General features: G+C 40.0%; 1 protein-coding gene across 3 annotated transcripts; it reads right to left on the reverse strand.

Moving 5' to 3' along the window:
* Window positions 1–1,171: 1,171 nt before the first annotated feature.
* Window positions 1,172–9,624, reverse strand: LOC119719475 (inositol hexakisphosphate kinase 3-like). 3 transcript variants are annotated; one of them, XM_038188948.1, is made up of 6 exons: window positions 9,507–9,624; window positions 5,306–5,616; window positions 4,252–4,450; window positions 3,847–4,019; window positions 2,588–2,763; window positions 1,172–2,221 (listed from the first exon to the last, which is right to left on the reverse strand). In XM_038188948.1, the coding sequence occupies exons 2-6, from the start codon at window positions 5,475–5,477 to the stop codon at window positions 1,778–1,780; spliced, it is 1,164 nt and encodes a 387-aa protein (XP_038044876.1). In that variant the 5' UTR covers window positions 5,478–5,616; window positions 9,507–9,624; the 3' UTR covers window positions 1,172–1,777. The 3 variants fall into 3 exon arrangements, with proteins under 3 accessions (XP_038044876.1, XP_038044875.1, XP_038044877.1); XM_038188947.1 differs by having other exon boundaries at window positions 9,503–9,624; XM_038188949.1 differs by lacking the exon at window positions 9,507–9,624 and adding an exon at window positions 6,451–7,232.
* Window positions 9,625–10,179: the final 555 nt, after the last annotated feature.

A 10,179-nucleotide genomic window follows, 5' to 3' on the forward strand; every position in this document is an offset into this window, starting at 1 on the left:
TGCCATTGTCATGGTTTTATAACTAATATTATCAGAATTACTATGATTAAAAATACGAACTTGACAATGGCATATCCCTCAAAGAACCATAAATATCGCTGAATGTAGTCATCAGAACAAAATTGGTCATTAGAATGGTACTTTATAAGGACCGTATTTCACATCAGAAGTCGCGGTTGTTAATCCCCAAATCGTCGTCGGAGATAGCGTAAAAGTGATGCCGGAATTTGAAGGGGGCTGTATCATAATTCTGACGCCTGATAGGTCCGACGCCTCATAAGTCCGAAATTTTGGACTTATGAGGCGTTGGACTTATGAGGCATAACATTTATTTATTCCGCCTCATAGGTCCGACGCTTCATAGGTCTGACGCCTCATAAGTCCGACGCCTCATAAGTCCGACGTCGGAATGACAAGGCGTTTAAATTTGTTGGACCTATGAGGCGTCGGAGCTATGAGGCATCGGACCTATCAGGCCTCGGACTTATGAGGCATCGGACCTATGAGGCACCAGACTTATGGGCCTTTAATTGGTTAGGGGATGCAATTTTGTCGGACTTATGAGGCGTCGGACTTATGAGCGGACCCCATTTGAAGTACAACTTGCAATTTGAGTATTTACCAACAAACTATCAAAACATTGTTTGGCACTGCCTATTAAAGCAGGGACTCATGTAAAGTGGAACATTTTAGATTCTGAACATATGGCTTTATGGAACAGATGTGTGTAGTGCACTGTGTACAGTGAATGATGTCTTTCTATCCATTGGACTGTCACATTTACTACTTTTTAAATTATCTTGCAAACATACATATCTCAGTTTAAGAAAGTATTACAAATCTCTAGTCTTCGGCAGTACATAGATATCGATTTTGTCTGGGGTAGGACAGACTGCTGGAGACTACAGATTTATAATACTTTAACATGCATATCCCAGTTTAAGAAAGTATTATGAACAATATATGAGTGCTATTTATACATGTGCATGTTGTATTAAACATTTTGAAAATGCTAAAAACTAAAAATATACATTATGTGGAGAGAAAAAAATCATAAAATTGTGAGAAAATAACCCCCAGAAAATTGCCATTGCCATAGAAGCAAAGAAACTGTGTATCTTAACAATTATTTATTTCAGCTATCCTGTGCCCAACTATTACATGCGGAAGATAAAAAAAAAACAGTATGTTCAAAATTACACAAACAACAGAGAAGGACTGATGCGTTTTCTGCCTCCAAGCGTCTAAAAACTCACCCATTGTTATCCGAGGGTGCACAAATTATGTATCTCTGGAAAGCGCATGGTGTCAATGGCACTCGCATGTACTTGATCTTTTATTTTTAACGAGTGAAACGCTAATTGTACAACGAGTCTAGATGAATGTGTACATCATGCGCACCTTATTAAGCTGATCAGTCTAGGAGCTACATGCATGTATCTTATGTGCTTGTCAGCCAGATCACAAGCCGGAAGTTTACGAACTAATTCCCGAGGCGAATATTTCGTCAACTTCCAATACCCCGGAGAGCTAATATTGACTATCTACCCTCAAACCATGTTACATTTGTATACTAGTGCACTTTTGTCTTTCTGTATTGCGAGTAACAATCTAGCATCTCTATTCTCATCACCGACAATAGAAGGCATGAAAGGTTTAAAAAATAATTTTACATAATTTTCGGTGACAGGGAACCCTTACAAAGAGATACACTGCTAAAACACAGTTAATGTAAGATTGCTTGCAAAAACCTCGCCTCTGAGTCCTGATGCTGTCATTAGCTTGAATGCTTACTCGCTGCCCGAATGTCTTTCAGGATTTGCAGCAGGTTTTCCAGTCCGTAGATGCATCCTTTGTTACTGGACTCGATGTCCGTTATGCTGTCTGGGTCCCGCTCCGAATTGGCAAAATCGATGATCCGTAGGTCCGTCAACAACTCCGGCGAGTCTCCATTGGTATCCTGCAGCGACTTACTCGACTGGTCCCCATCCCCCTCATACATGAAGAGCAGGGAGGTGCTCAAGAAGCTGAAGGTCGAGATCGAGGAAACCACCTGGAGGAGTGCCTCCAATTTCTCAATAAAGGGAGGCAGGAGTTCCATCCTGACTTCGTTGCTGGTTGAGAAGTACTCACGTAGTGCACTCTGGAGGCCTTCCTTGCCCAGGCGGCGTCCATCGTATTTGTTGCGGCATTTGTAACTGCCTTTGCTGGCCTGATACAACTGCGTGAAAACAGTTACAATTACTTTGCCATGAATTCTGAATGGAAAATGCCCTATCCAATTGCAGTTGGTCCCTGATAAGAAGAGCGCTGTTAATACAACATCCGGCTTATAACAAGGATATTATTAGGCCCCAAGTCTTTGTTGTTCTTTGTTTTCCATTACTGATCATACAAGGTACCTGTTATAACAAGGTAATTTGTAGAGTCCCAAGGACCTTGTTATAAAGGTGTTCGACTGTCTTACCACCCGTCTTTAGATTTTGAGCACTTTTGTTGCTTCAAACGACAAAAATGCACCAATGACAAATGGTCGACTCTACCTTTAATAATAATAGTGCTTAAACATTTTCTCCAACACTCTTACCTGCATGCCACAAAGGCGTAGGCCTAGCGTGGCCGTGGTGGTTGCCGCATCGCGGTCGATATGCAGCTGCCGTTTGGCTTCTGAGTGGTCCTTGTGGTAGGTCTTCGTCCCTAGCTTAACATCCAGGATGCACGGGGAGCGAAACTTGGACGTCAGATTCTCCAAAAGGATAAACTCTGGAAGGGTTTCAACTGTTAATGGAAATATCGCAACGGTGGAACCAATGGTTTTTTTCTCTGTTTTTGTGGATAAAAGAAACAAAATTGCCCTTTTACAAGGGAAGTCACTGTCAGAAATTACCGGTAACAGTCTCCTTGTACAGCTTCGATCTGAAAAATGTGGGCCGAAGTTTTTGTCAAGAGAATGAAAAGAGTCTGGACGTGCACGTGCCTTTCACTTTAAACAGTATTTTTGACTTTACACTGCCACGAGGAGTTCTTGCAAGAATAACACAAAAATATCCTACGTTCAAATGAGGGAATACATGTGTGCTTTGGGATTTTTAAACACTCTGCTTAAGACCAGTTTGAGTCTGGATGCTGATAATTACCTGAGCCAAAGGCGAGTGTAATTATCAGTACCCAACCTCCAACTGGTCTTAAACATAGCGTTTAATACCGACCGAGCACATATTTATTCCCATTCATAAATACCTTTTGGAGCAAAAAAATAAATCAAAATATTTCGGTAAAGTCAAACAAATAAAGAATATTATCAACGATTGCAATCAACAAAACACTTCTCTTGCTATACAATGGTAAGTCAACAATGGTAAACAACTCCTTACATGGAGATTGGGGCGCACCACGCGTACTGCGTGATGTCGCGCAGAACACAAATGTACCAGTGTAGCGTGAATGTAGGACTATGAAATACTGACTCACTGGTAGTGTTGCGCATGCCTCAGTGAGGACTGTGAACTTTCAACAAATGAAACGGTGCTGGCACCGGATTTTAAGAGAGTCAACATGCCATGTGACACTGGAAAAGTGTTTAAGACCAGCCAGCCATGTCTTTATCATCCGTTTAAGACCAGCCACATGACAGGCTCTCCACCAATAAGAATGGTTAAACTGTCTTAGGTATTTATGAACACTCTTTCCAATTAACATCATTTCGTTAAAAACGTGTTTTGTAGCCCAATTGGGCGCATTTCAGCACATAATGGCCCTTTAATGATTGATAAATTTGGGGTAGGTTTAATGAATTACTCTATCACAATCATTGAATAAGTCTGCAGAGATATATGCCAAGGATACTATGGAGCTTGTTTGAGCCGAAGTCTTTGTGCATGCGAGCCATCTGCAGTCGGTTCAGATGAACTCCCCACGGGTTGCCCTTCTCAAACTGCTGCCGAGTTGTTTTGCTCTCCGAGTGATCTTCAAATAAGTCCTCTTCACTGGAGGAATCTTTGCTGTCCGATGGTTCACTTCTGATTTAACACAAAAGAATACACGTACATGTAAATCAGGACAAACAAGTTACGTACAGCACAGTAGAGCCTGAATGTAAGGTCACGCGGCGAGCTTCCGGATTACTCGCGGGGCCCACTTATGGGCATTTCACACTTTGGTATTTACCCAAACCAAACAGCTCCCTCTATGTCTGCCATATCTCAAAAAGTTGGCAAAAAAAGAAGAAAAACAATGTAAATTCAAACTTACTGCTGCGTAGGATTTGTCCTTTGTTGCTGTGACAACTCGGAACTTTTCCTGTCATGTTCTTCTGCCGAGTCTGGTACCCAGACTTGTCCATTGCTGGGGTACATTGGGCCGGTGCTAGTCTGGTGCTGTGACCTTATTGGGTAGGCTCGGACGCTCAACGAGCCATCATCTTCTTCTTGAACGAAAACATGGACAACCCCTGTTTGGATAAAGAAAATGAAACAGTCAGGTCTGTAGGAGCGAAAAAAATAAAAATTCAATTTTCACTTTCAGATGACATGTTATGTAGTACAGGGTGAGTAAAAAAAGGGGGAACCCAAACACCCCCAAAAATGTATTTCATATTTCAAAAAATATGTAGCACTAAAAATAATAATGACTGGAAAACCAATTTCATAAACTACTTGTAGATGAAAAAAATTACTGAAATTGCTCAATCCGTTCAAAGAATATCACCATTAAACATGTTAAAACGCAATGTCCCTAAAACCTGTTTCATGTGTTTCGTCAAAAAAAAAAACACCAAACAAACAATTTATTGTGCGTTCTAACTGTTTGGAACAACAAAGAAAATGACAGAGAATACAGGTTTGTTTCAACAACTGTCAAACAACCCTGCTTAGGAAAACAATATGATTTAGAAAATCCACTTTTTGTTTTAATTACTTTTAAACTGAGGTTTTATCGCTGGTGATGTTTGAAGACAATTAAGGTGTGTGCCCCGTGCTCTAAACAAATAAAACACAATTTCTTTCAACTTAGTTGCTTGTTTTAACAACTACATACATGAACATTGTACTTGTAGCACCCATGAATAAAGACATTGACAAAATAAATGGGTAACCGCCAACATAGGGCTGGAGAGCTCAGTTGGTAGAGCACTGGAATGGGAATCCAGAGGTCACAGGAATCTGCTCCAGTCAATTTCTATGTTCAACTTTGAACACAGAAACGTGCGTGTTATCACTTCCTCCAACGCGAAATGGTTAAGCGTAATAGGAAAATCAAAAGTTATCAAAACATCACTTTTCAAAGTCTACCAAATTAAATGTACCTTTGAAAGCTGGAGTGAATTTGGCCAGTTCTGGTGTGAGCATCTCGTAAAAGTGGAGCTCGGCCGGGAAGACCGGTTTACACACGGTGGCCTCGTCGTACTTCATCATTCCAGTGTGACCTCCGACCTGGTGCACGAAGGGCACAAGGGTCACGCACTCTGCACTCTCCATCGTCACCTCGGAGGTGGAGATCTGGTCATTGGCGTTAACACGCGACCGGCGGGCTTTGTCTCGTCTAGTGGTCTTGGACTGGAGCTGCTTGCGGTGATGAGCTGAAGGTTGTTAGTGCGTAACCTCTACAAAGATTATACTGTAAAAGAAATTTAAAGGGAATATACAACATTTGCAAACATCGAAAAATAAAACTACCAAGTTTTTGCGAAATACCTTAATAGGATGTTGGTAAATGACAGTCTAAAGCATCCTGTAAAATTATGGCACCTGGTATACTGTCATTTTCAAGAAAAATGGTATTTTTGTATCAATTTCCAACGCTGATCGGCCGATCAGCGTTGGAAACAACTGGCTTTTTTCAAATACTGGCCCCAATTGACCATTGCACTTGTTTGCAATCGATTACAAACCTATGAACGGGTACGAGCCAGCTAGACTGGTTCCCTGACCTTACAATTCCCCAATGTATGTAAACTGCTCTGTTTCTTCTTATATGGAGTCAGGGAACCAGACTACAGGAAAATGATCGTTTTTCTTGGTTTTTATAGCATTTCGAACCCAAAACCTCCAAAAAGTCAGTGTAACTATATTTGCTTTATATTTCCAACCCCCCAATTCCATCCATTTCTGAAAATTACAGCAAAAGCAAATGATGTATATTCCCTTTAAAGATAAGAAAGCTTTAACAGAAATTCATAAATGCCTACGACAGTCTATACCGATTACCAGTGGTTGCGAGCCCATCTTGAGAGCCAGTCTTAAACGGAAAATTTGTTCTCGCACGAATAACACAAGAAAAACACAAAAACGCCCAGTTTTTAAGGATAGTTGTACGAATGTACTTTTCGATTAACATTATTGCGTTCAAAACATGTTTTGCAGCCCATGGGCGTATTCCAGCTTGTCCAGAATGTAAACTGGAAAGAAAATATTAACATAACAGAGTGTACAAATTTACAACAGACCTCACCTGCTCGCTGTGGAGAAACTTACTAAACACTCTGGGCACCTTATCCTCATTTGAATAACAAATTTTACTAAACATCTGGGCACCTCAATCCTCATTTGAATGACAAATTTTACAATGGCAAAGTTGCAGCAGGTCACAAACTATATGTTGGCAATGGAATTTGTTGAATTGGTGTACATGTACATATAGTGACCTTGGGTTATTCCTGCCTCCATGGTTATGCCCACTATAGTATCCTATTGCCTTGGCCCTACGGTGCATGGCCAGACACAATTGAATATTCAATCATACTGACCCTGAATCCCGATCTGAAGCCAGACATTTGTGATACAGTGAAAGGTCACCATTCTATGAATAGGGGTGGGAAGCATACACTGGATATTCACAGTTTATAGCAGGATTAGCAGATAAGGGTGCAGTTATGCAGGTACAATGTAGTTTACAATAGTTGCTGGTATATAATCCTAATATGGTCCAGTGCTCCCATTTATTAACCAGAATAGCAACTTGAACAATATACGTACATATGTACATGTAGACGTACATTATACCTATGATTGATCATATGCACCCTCGGTGTTGGGAACCCTACATTAGGATTGCGATATATTCTATTATATTCGATATAATTCTATATAAATGCTGGGATTCATTATTACGAGGGAAGTAAATTAGTCCACTGGTCAATTAAATTAGTATTTTATGTCATGCAAATTGAACAGAATTTACGCCCCTACGGAAATTCTGGCAAATCTTTTCCCGCCCACCCAGTGTTTTTTTTTCCTACCTCCATTGAGGTAGCTAGGAAACACCCTGGGTGGGCCGTCACTGTGTTATGGGGAAGTTTTTTTTTATTGTTAGGCAAATTAGGACCGAGTTATGGGGACTTTCTGCTGTCTCCACAGCGTCTTCGATCCCTCGGCCCATAGTACCATGGAACAACTTGTGTGTACTCCCCACAACTACAACGTTTGTTTATGGTGTAAATTGAGGATATACACGTGCAACATCATCCATGAATTGAGGACAGGAACCAAATCGAGGACTCCTTGGTTGGAAAACATGTACAAGACCAATGAGAGTTGTTGCAAAAAAATAGTACAAACAAAGTACCATGGGACAACTCGTGTGTACTCCCCACAACTACAACGTTTGTTTATGGTGTAAATTGAGGATATACACGTGCAACATCATTGATGAATGGAGGACAGGAACCAAATCGAAAACTCCTCGGTTAGAAAACGTGTACAAAACCAATGAGAGCTGTTGCAAAAAAAGAGTATAAACAAAGGAAAAGGGAAGAGGAACAATAGAAAATCCTTGATTTACACCATAAACAAACATGCTAGAACAAGTATGTGTGTCCCAATTCCTGTTCTGTTACTTTGTGGGGACAATAAAAAAACGTCCCCATAACGCGGTGTAGGCCTACCCATGTACATGTACATGTTTGGCTGTGCTGAATTTTGAACTGTTCAAATGTTGAATTAACCCATTTGCATATATACATTGCATTAGGCAACAAAAAAAAAAAATTTGTTCTAGGTAGGGATTTTTTTGGGGGCAATTTTTTGTTTGTACAATCATATGGAGGTGTCTGCGTGAGTCAAGGGTAAAACTAAAAGGTAGTAATTGATGGTTTTGGGTGTTTTTTCCCTTCTCATTCCCCCCCCCCCCAAAAAAAAAGATGAGGGTAGGGGCTGTCAGAATAGGGTAGGTAGGGAAACCAGAAGCAGAATGATTTTTTGTTTGGCCTTATATACCTGTATTGTGTATTCACCATTGAATCAATAAACCATTGAGTGCTTGGGAGGTCCAGGGAGTAATGAGGCAGGGCAGTTTCGGGTCGTTCAGTGACCCATAACTGAGCCTGCCATTCTAATATCAATAGTTAAAATTGAATAAGATGTAGGGGCCATTCAGAATAGTCAATGTTAAAAAAATTTCAAAACTCTGGGTGGGTGGGTCAGATGAAATAACTGAAAATTGAAATTCAGTTTTCATTTATTTTAAAGTAATACAAAAATAATACAAGAATTAGAAAAAAACCCCAAAATACCCAGCGGCCTCAGATTCGAGATCGTCTGTCATGTCTGTCATTGGACACAGCAAAGCTAATCATAACAAAGCCGAAATAACCCTTTTTTTTATTGAATAGTCATTCAGCATTAAAAAATTGAAATTTGGGGTGGGTCACAGGGTGGGTCAAAACAATTTCGGAAATATATCGAATTTTTTAAATCAGAAAGTGCTGCCTTTTACTACTTTTATACTAGGCTTTTTCAGATGTCTATTTTTCGTGAAATTTCCAGATTCGTTTGCACACGTTTGCGTATCAAATTTGAACATGAAATTTCATGAAAATTAGACATCTGAAAAAGGCAGCACTTTCTGATTAGCCTATAACGAGGGTGAGTATGCTTCAAAAGCAAAAATAAACTACAAACTAAGTACTCCGCCTACTCTAGCTTGAGTAACTCCAGCTGACATGCTCCATATTCTTTCACATGTAACATGTGAATGAATATGGAGCATGTCAGCTGGAGTTACTCAAGCTACGCCTACTCCTAGAACTATGACTATGAAAGTACGAGGCTCCGAGTCCGAGTGCAAACTAAGCCTAGTAAATGTGAAAATCAAAATTTGACTAAGTTCGACATGTTTTTGTACTACTCCTAGAACTAGCAGAGCATCATAGTTCTAGGACTTTGTAGGAGTATTTTTGTACATGGTGGAAGTGTGGCCTTTATTTACGGAAGTAGTCCAGTAGTAGCTGGAGTTACCCAGGGCTGGGTAACTGAGTTTTATCATTGGGTTGTCATTTATGACAACCCAATGATAAAACTCAGGGCTGGGTAACTCCAGCTAGTCCAGTAGGCAGTAAATTAAAAATTGGCCACATTTATGGAGCTAGGAATGAAACAATCATGACAACAACAAAATGTTATCAATCAACAATCTAAACAGTAAACTACATTTTTAAAAGTGCGATCCTCCACATAATCTTCGCTTTTTAAAAAACATGTCTAAAAAACAATCGCTTGTTACTTACCGACCTTCATTTTTTTCGAAATTCAAAGGCGAGTGATTTACACAGCTGCACAAGTCAGCGACGAACGTTTTTATGGTGAAGGCGGATTTTTATGATCGCGTACGTGTACTACATGTACTACGTACGTGTACGTGTACGTGTGTACATTCTGCTGCCCTCAACGTCAATATAACGTTCCATGTTAGGGGCGGGGCCAGCGACGTTTACGGGTGGTGGGCGGATTTTAATATCAGATTGGAATTTTAAAAATTAATCCCCACCCAGTTCATTCCTAAAATACAATATCTACTTGACTCTCTTTTCACTCAAATTAATTTTGAGCTAACCGATCAGGATTAAAAACAAAAGACAAATTACAACAAAAGCATCAAATTTGCATTAAATTAGTTCAAAAAAGTTTAGACTTTTTCCTTTGGCCTTGTTGTAGCATGAATGGGCAGGTATAGCTGTCCATATGTGCAAAAGTGGAAAAATATTGTATGACTAGCCAGGCCTACACGCAACAAAAGCTCACAGGTTTCTCCAACGATCCTTACACACTTTTCCAACAACAAAAAAGAAGAAGTATTCTTCAAAATGGAAATCCAACCGAAAGATTCAGATTTGCACTCAGTGAAGTCAGCAATAAGTTTGTTAAGTTAAAAAATATTGGTTAAAGTGGTCAGAAATTGCCTCAG

This window comes from Patiria miniata, unplaced genomic scaffold (genome assembly GCF_015706575.1).
Source record: "Patiria miniata isolate m_02_andy unplaced genomic scaffold, ASM1570657v1 HiC_scaffold_8, whole genome shotgun sequence".
NCBI classification, from domain to species: Eukaryota; Metazoa; Echinodermata; class Asteroidea; order Valvatida; family Asterinidae; genus Patiria; species Patiria miniata.

What these genes read in the sequence shown, in the direction of transcription:
- LOC119719475 (XM_038188948.1), bottom strand. Translation starts at nt 5,477, where the DNA reads ATGGAGAGTGCAGAGTGCGTGACCCTTGTGCCCTTCGTGCACCAGGTC. An exon ending in ATTCACTCCAGCTTTCAAAG is followed by an intron (nt 4,451 to 5,305) that starts GTACATTTAATT and finishes TTATCCAAACAG; the next exon opens with GGGTTGTCCATGTTTTCGTT. An exon ending in CGGCTCAAACAAGCTCCATA is followed by an intron (nt 2,764 to 3,846) that starts GTATCCTTGGCA and finishes AAACCCTTCCAG; the next exon opens with AGTTTATCCTTTTGGAGAAT.